This window comes from Centruroides vittatus, unplaced genomic scaffold (genome assembly GCF_030686945.1).
Source record: "Centruroides vittatus isolate TY-2023 unplaced genomic scaffold, ASM3068694v2 contig_18, whole genome shotgun sequence".
Taxonomy (NCBI): Eukaryota; Metazoa; Arthropoda; class Arachnida; order Scorpiones; family Buthidae; genus Centruroides; species Centruroides vittatus.
In genome coordinates this window covers 3,616,349-3,631,080 of record NW_027121101.1, presented here as the reverse complement: position 1 = coordinate 3,631,080, position 14,732 = coordinate 3,616,349, and the positions used below count along the sequence as shown (strand labels likewise).

The following is a 14,732-nucleotide window of genomic DNA, read 5'->3' as shown; positions in this document are numbered from 1 at the left end:
CTAAATATGTATATTGGTTAATATTATTTTATTGGATTATATTTGCAATGCCCAGCATTTACCTTGTAAAATCAATTTTACTATTTATAGAAGAAAATTCAACAATAATAATTACAAATAATTACAAATAATTTGTAATTATTACTTGTATCTTTCCTAAACACTGTTAAGTAAAAACTTGCTGTATACAGTATTTATATATATTAATATATAAAACCTTTTTTCAAGAAGTCAAAGAATATCTAATGATTTTAAAATCAAACCTTTTTTATATTTTTATTATTTAATGTTATTGTTGAAAAATGTTATCATCAGTATTGGATAATGTTACTTAATGTTCCATAATTTGTTTTTTGATAATATTGTAAAATGATATCCTAAAACAGCAGACAATAAAACCCATTTACTCTAATCAATAAGTTATTTGGCTACACTGATAGCAATATCCATGGTTAAAGTGAATTTTGTTGTGTTGTATTCTGTAGTCCTTCCTAAAATATATCAATTATAACTGCTGCCTGAAAAATCTTTATAGCTTAAGAAATACAAGAATCATTAGATCAAATATATTAAAGATGTTACATTTATTTTAAATAAATATAAAATCAAAGTAAATATTTGATTCTTTTATGCTTTATTTATTTTAGATTATATTATTACTGAACCATAAGAATTTTATTTTTGTTTTTTTACAACAAATGCAATAAAGAATCATCACAAATGAAGCTTTCAAGGTAACGAAAAAACTTCTCTTTGGATTAGTTTTTTAATTGGAACATCAAAACAAAAGTTAAATCAGAGTCAAAAGCAAGTTTATATGACTGTCACACCAGGTGCATGTAAGAAAAAACTCATTAAAAGAAGAAATTTAAGGTCAAGATACATACAAAGAAACAAAAATACTTCCAAAACTGCAATTTATAAAGATATTTTCTTTGAATTAATTGATGAAATAAGCAAATTCATATTATTTCCAAATAAATGTAAAATTTCTCATAAACAGTCTTGATAATTTCCTCAGTATTTAGAATTTTACAGTTATTCATAACAGCACACTGTAGACTGATGGTAGAAAAAAATTTTTAAAAATGGAATGTTTTGTTTAGAAATTTTTATGCTCGACAAGAATTTTGTAAAGACAAATCAAATAAGGATGAGAATCAAAAACTGGACCGAAGAATAACTTCTTCACAGTCTAAACTGATTTTTAACATTTTAAGCCACGACAATAAAATCCAAAACAGCAGCACCGAAAAGTGGACACAATATTCTCACGCATATGCATAGAACCTTATTTGATATCAAAAAATATTTCATTTTGTATTTCAATTTCATGAACATTTCCATTTTCAAAATTTCTACTCACCAGTCTACAATTCTACAAGTTGCTATAACTTGTCCATTGAGAATCACAATAGTTCAGCAACGAACGTAATTCATCTCCATTATATTATCTCGTTCCCTACGTTGAATTGTTCAAAGCAGGGTCAATTGAAGACAGCTTGGAAAAATTACAAAAGCAATTTTAATAAATCAATAATACATTGTGTTTACTCCTTATTAATCAATATAAATAAAAAAATAGAGTAAAAATTAAGCTTTTATAGTAAAAAAAGTTTTGAATTATAATTCCGGGTAAGAGTTACTTTTAGTTAATTTATCCATATATAACACATAGGCAGTTGACCTAAAAGTAACTTCTACCTTATTGTGTTTGCCTTAAGACAATGTAGATGCATAGACATGGTAAGAAAGCCAAGGTAAAGATACCAACATAAATAACGACTAACATTCCCTAATTATTGAATAAATATCTTCTTTTATGCATAGAAAAATCATATTAAAGTCAAGTTAGGATTTAATAAAATATTTTCTCATTCAAAACTTTATGTTTATAAATATAAAAGTTTACTTGCTTTTAAAATGTTCGTTTGCCTTTTCTTTAATGTCTTCCGCTTGTTTTTTAGTCTCTTCGGTAACTTCATTCTTAACTATTTCGCCTTCTTCGGACGAATAATTCATCTTCTGAATATTAACATCTTCGCCAAGATCCGCCATCTTGGCAAATATGACCGATTCCTATGGAACGCTAACATGGTTAAGTAATTAGCATATTTCAAAACTTGTTTAATTATCTATTTTTAATAAAGAAAATTTATTTTCGAGAAATATAATTATTGTTTTTCTATTTTAATTATTTTTAAATTATGATTATTAAAAAACAATATAGTTTTTTAATTGAATGAAGTTCACCTGATGGGCGCGCTGTAGTTTTATTCTTGTATTGAGGAGTCCGAGTTCGTATCCAGTTCGGTCTATCGTGATTTTTTTTCGTATTAATTCGAGTCTGAAATTCGTTTCTCGTCATTCATTATGCTGGCCGACTCTCTTGCGGACAAAGCCGCATTTAATTAAAAAAATAGACATAACACATTTTTTTTTTTAACTCTTTCCACCCTGTGGGCACTAAGAGGGCCTCTTTTAGCAGGTCATTATGGGTTCGGCCATGCCCACAATGGGGCAACCGGGTGGTGAGGGACGGCCGGACGGGGCCCGACATATCCGAACGGACCACGCCCCGAAAAATTCTTGGGGATTATTCGACCCGTTCGGATTCGATCCCGGGTCCCCCAGAGCGGTAGGCTGCCACTAGACCGCTTGGCCGTCCGACACAACACATTGTAAGTTGATTTCTAGCAATACGAAGCCGAATAGAAATATAATTACTATTATGATAATGTATTTTTTTTTTCATTAAAAATTAATTTTTGCCACAGGATTAGTAATTGTTCAATATTAATCCAAATGTGAAGTATCTTTGAGAAAGGAGTGATGTTTTTATTTTTGTTTATTCTATTTTGTGGTCCAGTTTTTACAGGCTCGTCGGTTCTTCCTTTCTTTTCATCCGCGATTTTGTTGGTAATGTGAATTATTTATTACTCACCGAACGAAAAATTATTTCTACTTTATCATTCGAAACGTGTACATCATACTTTTTCCGTTAGCAATGGAGTCGTGCCGGTCATCTATTAACTGCTTTTGGAAGAAAGTTTTGAAATGAAAAAACGCGACTTTTGGTCCAGATCGGTTCATATATAGTTAATCAGGACCTCCTACCCCTAAGGTTTCCAGATCTGATCTCGTCTTTCATCTAACTCCGTTCTCGAGATTAAAAAAGACGAACAGACGACAATGGGAATTTATAGGTCTACAGTTTTTCAAATTGTAGCCCAATAATTTTTCTATAAACGCAATTATATTTACGAGAACACACTTCCTACGTAACTTTATACAATCTGTTGCCAAAATTTAAACACTATCGTTACATAAAAGCAATTAGTCTAAATAAAAAAAAAATTGTAAAAATGCTAAACAAGTTTTATATGAAGTTTTTCGGACGTTAAGATTAGTAACTTCGATCACACGCTGGACTGTCTCAACCTGTCTAACACTGATCACTTTTCAAATATTAATAGTAGAACAGTATTAATTAGTAGTCGTAGACCATCCTCTCTTCCGGGAGGAAGTCAACTATTACTTTTGGTCGAATAACTTCAACTCTTTCGCGACAGTCCTTTTTTTCTATTGGACAACAATCCCCTTTTTGTAAATATAAATCAAATACTATAATATAATGCATGGTTAGAAGTACGAAATAATCTAATCTTAATGTTTGTTCTTATTTTTTGCACGGGCAACGCCGGGCTAACCTGCTAGTACTACTATAGTTTGATAGTACGATTGGATATATGTCGGGTCACGTTGCCTGGTGTAAGGCCCCCACACACGTTCGGGAAATCCTTTGACGATAAACTGTGCAGGCCTGGCCTTGGGAAATTCAGAATTTCCTGTCGCCCACACACGAGGAGGAAAATCTCTCAGTTCGTCAGTCGGCCATGGCATCCGATGACGACGTACTGGCTGTTCTTGGATGTTTATTGGCAACAAATTGTATTAAAACTCTCGGGAAAAAAACATGTGCGTAGAAGTGTGTGTGTAAATAGTAGCAGTAGTGGTTTGGGTAGCAGTAATCACAAAATTAATTTTTCATATGAATAATTTTTTAATGGCATTATTTCAGATCACAAAATTAATTTTTTAAGAGAAATCTTGGGCTATAGATTCTGTTAAAAAGCATCAATTACCAGCGAAAGATCAATGGCAAGTCGATTTTACTACCAAAAAATTCACGGGTTAAATTTTATAGACGAGAAACCATTGGATATAACTGGCTGGATCGAACATAGTAATTTACGAAACTTATTAAATTATTTCTCAACGTATAATTATTTTTATTTAAAGGTGAATAGATAGGGGAAAAAAGTCTTTTTAAAACTGGAGCTACAGGTATGGGCGCGTTTTTTTATGCAGCGAAAGTGTAGCGAAAATGACGTCACGAGCAGCGTTGGCCATTTAGAAACGGGTTTCAGAGGATTAGCAGTAAAGCGCTTCTCGAGCGCTGCATAAAAAAACGCGCCCTATTTAGACATCGAACTTCTTGGGTGTCCAAGGTCAGATAATATTAAAAAGAATTGTTATTACCACAAATATTTTAAAAAAACATTGTTCTTTTTGAGATATTCTATCTTACGAACAATTCTTAATTGAACAAAAAACAGATATTTTCAAAATCAATACGTTGTATAGGTATTTAATAAATAAGTAACAAATATAATTTAAATGATTATTATATTAAACTATTTCCCTATTTTACTTTGTCTTATTGTTAAAATATTATTTTAAGTTTTCATGTTTTAATATACTTGGATATTAAAACAATAAAAAAGAAAATGATATTATAGAGCATCAAGATGTTTTATGAAAACTAAAGAAATGAATTGAGAAGTTTTCTAAATATTAAAATTATTTATAATTTTAATTTACTCGAGAAATTTTTGATCTGAAAATAATTTATAACCTTAATTTTTCAGGTTATAAATAATAAAAGTTAAAAAGGTTATAAAAAATAATTCTTCCAAACATTCACGAGACATTGTTCTCACAACTGAACGACACGACAACACACACGTTCAGTTGGCCTGCGCAGTCCAAAACTGTGCAGGAAAATCAAATGGTTTTTCGTTTCTACTCCGGCGGCCTGCACAGCCGCCGAAACTGTGCAGTTTTTCCCCCACACACTATCAGGAATTCCTCAAGGCCAGGCCTGCACAGGTTTTCCTCAAAGGATTTCCTGAACGTGCCTTTACATTTTGATATAATGTTTTACCTATCTGGTGTGAAAATCTTTTATAATTTATTTTGTGATAAAGCATAACGATAATAAAAATTAATTAATTAATCGTGAATTTATGTTAATTCCATAAATCATTTTTATATCAATTTTATAATAAATATTTCATTTGAAAAACTCAAATTCCGAAATGCCAGCCATCTATTCCACTAACAGAAATAATTCGTATTTTTAAAAGTTTAAATTAATACATTTCCGTGATGATATTGCAAATTCATAAGACGTTTGGAATGAAAATAAATTATTATTTATATCACAAATTACATGAATTAAAAAGTTTTAATTAATTAATTGTTATAGATTTGATAACATTTTTGCTTAGAAGAGTGACAAAGAATTATATACCGATCGTAAAAAACATATATAGTATAGAGGGAGTGACAAATGACGAAGTAATAAATGTCTGAGAAACACTACAAATAGCATGTCACAGGAAGTGATGAATTTTACATCACAACGATAAGCATATGCTATCTTACTTCTTTAGTGTGCATTTCTAATTTAATTATTTCCAATTGGAGAAAAATTATGGATTAACTTTTTCAACAAATTCATTTAGCAAAAACATTGAAGTTTTAAATTAAAAAAAATGTTTAAAAAATACATAAACCTAATCATATAAAAATACATTATAAAAAATGTATTTTATTTATAACTCCTCTATTATTTAAATAAAAGAAAATTAACTCCTCATATAGATAAAAAAAAATTATGTTATATACATAAACTCAAGTTTCGTTAAAAATATTGAATAGAAAGAGATTGTATATTCATGATGTGTTTTTACTCCCACTAAATAAGAAAAGTATTCCTGGCACTGGCGATGTTCGGCCCCTTAAACATTGCAGGAAAGCTCGGCACGCATGGGGTTTAATAAATTATTAACTTAATGATTTGGTAGTATGTATTCCTGCTTCTGTTTTAATCTAGTTTGGATTTTGGATTGTCTAGGCCAGTAGTTAAATTCTGATATAATAATGAAAATAGATTTAATAGATCTTATTTATCTATAAAATTATAAAAATAATTATTAAAGATTAAACATAATTGGAAAGATCAGATCTATATTTTTAATATTACATCGAAAACTGACTATTTGTGTTTTAAAACTTTGGATTTTATTTCCAATTTCATAAGAAAGATAATTTAAAATATGAGATATTTTTTTAAAATTAATGATTTCACTTTCACTTTCTTAAAATTAATGATTTACAATACTTTGAAGGCTCATGATGAGCAAGTCCCTTTACATAAGTATCCTGTGGCAGCAATCATTCAAACTGTATAATGCTAAAACTTGGCACCTAAACAAAATTTAATATATATTTAGGTTTAAAAAGTATATGGAAAATAAAAAAATTAATAAAAAAATCATAATCTTACTTCTTTTCAAACTTTAACTCGTGAATTTGGTCCAATACTTTTATTAAATATTTCTTTTCTCTAGTGTGTCTGTAAATTTAAAGTTTCAATAAATATATAAAAATAATGAAATGAAATCTCAAATGACTTTTCCACTTACTTTTCAATAATTTCACCCACACTGTTTTCAAATGCATTTTCATTTTCCATCTGAAATATATTGTATAATATTAAAGATACAATAAATAATGTATTCAACAAAAACTTTGTTCTCATTTCAACAATGCTAGCAACTATGGTAGTATAAAAGTGTTTCCAATTCTTATATACTATTTTGACTACAAGAATAACTACTTTAAACTTGCATATCCTTAATGTGTTAAACATTAACTACTTTTACTTGCAAACCCATGTTTGAGACAACAAACTATTGTAACCCATGTCGACGAGCACTGAATCTACATTATTCAGTGATGAACCTTTTTCTGAAGATGGTCAAAAATCGAATTTGAAATTTAATAACTCCAAATTGCAGATCACACATTTAAATAATGAAAAATATATAAATAAAAATAATAATAAACTTTATAAAAGAGAAAAGAAAAATTTGGTATTACATCATTACAAAATTGTGATGGCACAATTGCTTTTACAAGGCAAATGAATGTATTCTTTGATGCATTAAATGCAAAACTGCCCGAGATCTACACTGGATCACCAAAACTACAGGTATATTACTGACAAATGAAAACTTATAGCTATAGATTTAGTGCAGTACCTTATCTAAATATATTTAAATTTGTTGAACTGTTAGAAGTCACCCTTTCTTGGCTTGATGTATGGGAACAGCAATCAACTGTAGCAGACAATGGTCTGAAGCCATTCTTCCTCAAGCAAGTCACTAGTGAAACACTTTGCATAAACCTGCACAGTTTCATGAACATTATCAAAGATCTGTTGTCTGGTTTTTCTTATGTGCTGACAGGGAAAATTAACCAAAACCATTCAGAGGTAAGTGAATCTCACTGCTAATTTAAGTTTTATAAAAGTTTACTAAAATTAAACTTTTGTAATTACACTTTGGGATGCTATGTTCAGCATGTGGTGACAATGATCATTCTACATCAGAGCAGTTTCTACATTTGTACAGACTACAATTCTTACATAGTTTGGTAAAAAAAAAGAGGAAATGTATCTTGTGCACCTCCAAGTGATCTACTTCTGAAACTGAACCAGCTAAAGAGGAATGGTGGAAGCATTAAACAGGAACAATTAATGGAATTACAGGATGCTGTGTCCTCAGTTCTGTCAACTGACAGCTTTGATGGAGCCAATAATAGGGGAAATCCAGATCACTGACTATATTCAGTATAGTGTAGATGATGCCATTGTATATTTTCTAGAAGGTTATATTCCTACAGTAATTGCAGTCATTCTCTCTTATCTGAGCAGAAGGAACCAAGAGAGAAAATTGCAGGGCTGAACATAACCAAATGCCATGGAAGACTCCTGCATCCTTCCAAACAACTGCTACATTTACTACTTTTATGTGAAAAACATTTCTCAGCATGTGAAAGATAAGAAATTTGTTGTTGTTAGAACATTTGATGATATTGAAACAGACAGCAATTTGGCTTTAATCACTTTAGAATGTAATAATCATTATGTACAATTAGTTTCACACACAACTCATTTTATGCAACCACAAGAATTCATTTTTTCACAACAGAAGTAAATAAGTCTATAAGTAACACAGTGGCCAATAAAAATGCTAGGAAACTAAGCAGTAAAGTAACTAATAGAATAAACTTTTATATACTGAGGAACTTTTAATTTTCAGTAATGTTTTCAACTCATTTCACAAATCATCATCAGATGGAACAACATTTGAATATCAAAGATAATTAAAAATATGAAGGTTTACAATATAGAATACTTACAACATAATTATGTTACCATACAAATAAAATTTAAAAAAATAAAAATAAAAAATAAATGTAGTGTGATTAAATAAAAATGCAAAATAAAAAAAGTGATATTTTGTGTTAATAAGAAATAAATTGACACAACCAACAATCACCTGAATGATCAGGCTAAAATTTGGCTAATTAAATAATTAATATAAAGCAACTTGTCACTAGAGGGAGGCATTAGGCATCATCTCTTGATTAAATTAATAATTACAGTGGGTGAATGGTTAATGAACATAATCCATTCCAAGACTTTGTTTGCTATCTGAATTGTTCGTTAACTGATTATTAATTTACCATAGGTTTTTATGGGAATTTGATTAATTCGTTCTGAAAACTCCAAAAAAATAAAAAATATATACTTTCTTACTATGTTTATTTATATGTAATAATAAAAATACATATATACACAGTCTTGCATTTTTATTAGTCATATTTTTTCCGTTTGTGGGGGTTAAAGAATCTGTCCAATGTCGATTGCTTTTCTCTCTTCTTCAGGATTTTTCGGAAGTAATTAATAGCATTGTTGTTGTAGAGATCTCCAAGCCTATTAACCTCATTCTGGTTCACATGCCATTTGGATGACCATTGTTCTGACATCCTCCCACTTCTTCAAAAGATCTTTAATAGCAGATATCGATGTTGGTCCTCTTTCATAAAAAAAAAAAAAAAGAAAGAAAACATCTCGCTGAGTTTCTTGGTGTTCTTCATTTAAGAGTTCGTGGAGTTCTGTCGTCACATCAGGTTCCATAATGTTTCAGTTTCCATAATGAGCTCTTCAATGCTCTTTATTTCTCAGATGTGATTTTCATTACTCCTTTAGCTGCTTGAGTCTTCTTGATTATATCTTTCATAGCTAAGATTGTGCCTACTGTAGACCTGTTCAAGCCATATTGCCTAGCAACATCAGACATCTTGTGCCCACTCTCTACCTTGGCTATTATCTCTTGCTTGGTTTCTATGGTGAGTAGTTCTTGACACTCCACTCTTTTTAGGCTCCATAATATTATTAGTTTCTTTTTTAAATAAAAAGTTCAGAAAAGCACTTACAAAAATTCAGAGAACAGAAATCAACTAGCGCACAAAAAATTATTTAAATGCAAGACCAGGATGAAATTCGAAATTTGGTATTAAAATGTTAACAAATATCCGATGAGACAAACACTCTCCTTTTGTAAATAAAAACCGATGCAAAATGTAATGAGTATCTGCGTGACAGTCTTGCAAAGACTATAAAATTATTTGTCAGAAAGGTAAACAAAAAGCTGGAATTACAAGGGAAAGTTTCAAAGTTCGGAGGAATAGCCTACTATCTGATTGGTATCAGGTTGAGCGTCGATGTCGATATTCAAAACCTTTCGGAGCACGAGGAGACGATGTCTCCTGTGCTCCAAAAGGTTTCGAATTGTCACCTGGAGACAAGGGAAGACCAATCAGTATTCACTATTTTATGTCGCTTCTTTTTCTGTTTGTTCTGTGAAGTGTTTGGATAACAATCACCCACCATATATCATTGGTTGTGTGTATTTATACTCATCGGATGTTAAGTTTATTATATATGAAATCAATCATTGAATATAGATATGTCACATGTTTATTATTATTTTGGTAATATCATCCACTAAACATGCAAACACAGCTGCATTAATTTCTTTTTATTTTATACCTTTTAAAAACTATTACAAAAATCAGATACATGAGATTAATAATTTTGCAAATATAGTTTAACATTTATTTGATCTGTATAATAATTCTACAACATTCATTATATGAAATAAAATTAAAATTATATATACATTTAGAAAAAAGTAATGTTAAATTACCTCAATATGAGAAACAATAGTCTTTATAATAGCAATTGGAAGTTCCACAGCTAAAACTTCAACACTAGTCCTACTTGAAAAACACTGAAGTATTGTTGATAACTGTGACATAATCTAATATAAATATTAAAAAATGCTTAATTTATTAATTTCATTTTAGTTTAAACAATTTAAACTAGTAAAACTAACCTGAATCTCACTGCGCTTTTTACAGTTAAATGTAATTTTTTCCTTTGGTAAAAATGAAATTCTAGTTTGAGACCCAGAAAAGTTATCAGAACTGTTACTTCTTCCAATTTCATTTTTAAAATTCTCAGTTTGTTCACTATTTTAAATAATATATTATTGCTATGTTTTCTTTAATTTCCTTTTAAATAAAACTAAATTTCTTACCATTTGCTTGCAGTATGTTTTAATATATAATCCACTAATTCATATAAAGGTAACTTCTTTTCAGAAAATTTATCTTTATCAAACGTTCGTATCTATTTTTGAAAAGTTATTGATAAAAACAAGATGGAAAAAAATAAAAATTTTATAAAAATCAAAAAAATTTACTTTAATAATTCCACTTTCACCCTCTTTTAAAATTATAATATGAGGAATTTTTTGTTCTTGACAGAATTCAGTAATTTCTTCTAAGCTCTGAAATATTTTTATATTTTATTTAAAATAAATTGTGTTTATAAAATTGATTTAGGTAATACAAATTAACAGTACTTGTGTAATATCATAAATTAGTTGTGATCGAATACCATTTCCCCATAATTCTTGTAAAATCATGGATTTATCCTTTATCATAGATTTTGTTCCAATTGAACAAACTAAAACATCAATTTCACTTGAAATCTAGAATTAAATATTATAAATTAAATTAAAAATTTGATATGTTTATAATTTTAAATCTAAATACCTCTTCTTTTTCAATCATTGCAGATATAATTTTGTCAACAGCAATGCTAGTTCCAACACCAGATTGATTTTCTTTATTACTGCTTGCTGAGAAGGAACTTATCTTTAATTTAAAAGAAAAAAAAAAAAATATATATATATATATATATTATATTATTCACACTCAATAAATAATCTAATATATGTGGAATTTTATATGTTATTAAAGATAATTCTATGTTATAGAAACTGTACATACTAATTTATCATATCGACCACCAGCAGCTAACACATCCATTCCTCCTTTTTGATTATTTTTTTTTAATTCACATTTAACTTGAAATATGACACCAGAATATAGATTGATATTATATACAAGTCCTGGAGTTATAAATATCTGTAAGTAAAAGATGTATATAGTATATTAATAAACTAATTCAAAAGTATTATTATTATTGTGTTGGGTTAAGAGAGATATACTCAGTTAACACCGGTGGCTGTGTACTATGCCGGACCAAAGTCAAGGCATAGTAACCAAAACAGAAATTAAAGAAGTGTATCAGTGTGTGTGTCTGTATTCAGGAATTTTCTCACAATATGACATGTATTCAATATAGTGGCCTTCTGTAGTGTGATGTATGTGTTTCTATTCAATTCTAATGTGCCCAGGCTTTTGTGTAGTGTGTGTGGTATGACACCTGTAGAAGAGAGAACAACAGGTACAATAAGCACCCTATCCATCCTCCACAGATGCCTTATTTCCTGGGCGAGTTCTGTGTACTTGCTAATTTTTTCAGTGCATGCGTTTTGTATATTGTGAGTGTTTGGAATGGATATGTCTATAATGTATGTGATTTTATTGTGTTTGTCAATGAGTGTGATGTCTGGTCTGTTGTGGTAAATTGTTTTATCTGTGATTATGGCTCTGTCGTAGTACATTTTGTGCGTGTTGTTTTCCAATACTGTCTGTGGAATGTATTTGTAGTATGGTTCGTGGATGTCTGCTAATTTGTGTTTCTTTGCAAGCTCTTGGTGTATTATATTTGCTACTTGGTTATGTCTGTGTAAATAATCTGTCTGTGCCAAGAGCTTGCAACCAGAGGTGATGTGTTGTATAGTTTCTGGCATGATGTGACATTTTCTGCATGTGTCATTTGTGAGTGTTGCATCTTTGAGTATGTGTTTTCTGTAGTTTTTAGTATTTATGACCTGATCCTGTATGGCAATCATGAATCCTTCCGTCTCCCCAAAGAGGCATCCCCGAGCTAACCAGCTGTTTGACGCAGTTTTGTCAACAAAATCCTGGGCCAGATCGTAAGGATGCCTGCCATGGAGTGCCTTTCGAGCCCACGATTGCTTAATGGTGTCTATGCTTTTTATATGTTGTGTTGTGTCCATATGATGTGAGTGTAAGTTTAATGGTGTGTTATTCGAGTCTGCTAGAGTTACTGCTTTATGTAATTGTGATGTTTCTTGTTTTTTGTAGAAAAACTCTCGCAGTGACTGTATTTGTTTGTAGTGAAGGTTAACTATGTCAATCAGGCCACGTCCGCCATCTTTACGTGGAAGGGTTAATCTTTCTGTGGCGGATTTAGGATGATGTTGTTTATGCTTAGTAAGTGTTGTTCTTGTTTTCCTTTGGAGTTGCTCAAGATCAGTGTGAGTCCAATGTATAACTCCAAAAGAATATGTGAGTACTGGGATGACATATGTGTTTATTGCTTTAACTGTGTGTTTTGCATTTAAGTTGTGTTCTGAGAATAGCATTTAACCTACTTTGGTATTCTTTAATTAATCTTTGCTTTATTTGTGTATGTTCTGTTAGTTTGGCCTGTTGGAATCCTAAATACTTGTAGAACTCGCCCTCTTCCATGGATTCAATAATGTCTCCATTTCCAAGTGCAAAATCTTCTTTCTTCAGGATTCCTTTTTCTATGTGAAGTGTTTTGCATTTATCTAGGCCAAATTCCATTTGTATGTCCTTGGTGTATGAATGTGTGATTTGTAAGAGTTGATGAAGTTGTTTTTGTGTGGATGCATAAAGTTTTATGTCATCCATGTACACTGAGATGTGACAGTGTAAACTGTGTTGTTTTTTCGTGTCTGATATTGTAACCATATTGCGTGTTGTTTAACATGTTGGATAATGGATTCAGGGCTAAGCAGAACCAGAGAGGACTCAAGGAATCTCCTTGAAAAATTCCTCGCCTAATAAAAATTTGCTTTGTTTGTATGGAAGTGTTACTAACCCTGAGATGTAGTGTTGTTCTCCAGTGCTGCATAGTGTTTTGAAAGAATGCAATGAGTGATGGATGTATTTTGTACATGTGTAGGAATATGTAGCAGCCAACTGTGTGGAACACTGTCGAATGCTTTTCTGTAGTCTATATATGCCATATGTATGTTTCTGTGTTGTTTGTGTGCTTGCCGTAGAATGACTGAATCTATGAGTAACTGTTCTTTGCATCCCTTGTGATTTCTACGGCAACCTTTTTGTTGTTCTGTTAGAATGTCGTGTTCTTCAATATGTTTGTATATTTTGTTTGCAATACAGGATGTCAATAATTTGTAGAGTGTTGGAAGACATGTAATTGGTCTGTATTGTGTGGGGTCTGTGGTATTGTTGTTTTTAGGTTTCATGTAGGTGATGCCCTGAGTAAGAAAATTTGGCATGTCTTGTGGATTGATGATGATGTGTGTTAGATGTTTAGCTAGTTCCTGGTGCAGTGATGTAAACTTTTTGTACCAGAAATTGTGAATGTTGTCTACACCAGGTGTCTTCCAGTTGTGTGTTCTGTTAACAGTGTATTGGAAATCATGTATGTTTATTTCAACACAGGGCATAGTTGGTATGTTGTGTAAGTTTTTGTTCTCCTCCTCGATCCATCCTGCTTCAGCATTGTGCGTGACAGCACTGGACCAAAGAGAAGACCAATATGTTGTGAGTTCTTCTTCTGTTGGTGTGCCACTGTGCTGTGTATCAGTGTTTGCTTTGTTATTAATTTGTCTGTAAAAGAGTTTTTCATTGTTTGTAAATAATTTATTTTGTTGTTTTCGTAGTGTACATGTTTTGTATCGTTTGAGTCTACGTGCTTTGGCAGCAAGTTTTTGTTTTAGTGTATCAATGTATTCTGTAATGCGTGTGTTGTGATGTTCATGTTTTGTGTGTGTTTTTATTTTCTTGAAAATGTTTTTGAGCTGTTTCCTTAATTTGGGTGTTATGTTGTTTTTAGTGTATTGTGTTAGCCTGCCTAATTGCTGTCTAATGTCATTTATTTGTGTTTCTATTCTTCTCTGCCAGGCAGGCTTGTGATAGAATTGTGTTTTCTGTGTATTTGTCTGTGATTGTACTTTCAGTCCATGGTGTGTCACTACTGTGACTGCCCCAGCATAAACTAATGTATGAATGTCTGCGAGTGTAGAAATTGAATGAAT

General features: G+C 30.8%; 2 protein-coding genes across 3 annotated transcripts in view; both read right to left on the bottom strand.

Moving 5' to 3' along the window:
* PpD3 (protein phosphatase D3) overlaps positions 1–2,093 on the bottom strand; it is a 28,727-nt gene extending 26,634 nt beyond the window's left edge. The window contains exon 1 of the mRNA XM_067263788.1: positions 1,917–2,093. Within this exon, the coding sequence (XP_067119889.1) occupies positions 1,917–2,058 (142 nt within the window). The 5' untranslated portion in view covers positions 2,059–2,093. The remainder of the gene's footprint in view (positions 1–1,916) is intronic.
* A 4,205-nt stretch (positions 2,094–6,298) lies between these two features.
* Gcn2 (eukaryotic translation initiation factor 2 alpha kinase Gcn2) overlaps positions 6,299–14,732 on the bottom strand; it is a 58,783-nt gene continuing 50,349 nt past the window's right edge. Inside the window, exons 25-34 of one of the 2 annotated variants that reach the window (XM_067263799.1) lie at positions 11,557–11,694; positions 11,320–11,421; positions 11,127–11,255; positions 10,965–11,051; positions 10,800–10,891; positions 10,596–10,734; positions 10,407–10,520; positions 6,774–6,823; positions 6,635–6,703; positions 6,299–6,555 (exon numbers count right to left, since the gene is read on the bottom strand). In XM_067263799.1, coding sequence (XP_067119900.1) covers positions 6,498–6,555; positions 6,635–6,703; positions 6,774–6,823; positions 10,407–10,520; positions 10,596–10,734; positions 10,800–10,891; positions 10,965–11,051; positions 11,127–11,255; positions 11,320–11,421; positions 11,557–11,694 — 978 coding nt within the window. In that variant the 3' untranslated portion in view covers positions 6,299–6,497. The remainder of the gene's footprint in view (positions 6,556–6,634; positions 6,704–6,773; positions 6,824–10,406; positions 10,521–10,595; positions 10,735–10,799; positions 10,892–10,964; positions 11,052–11,126; positions 11,256–11,319; positions 11,422–11,556; positions 11,695–14,732) is intronic. The other variant, XM_067263800.1, reaches the window with a different exon arrangement.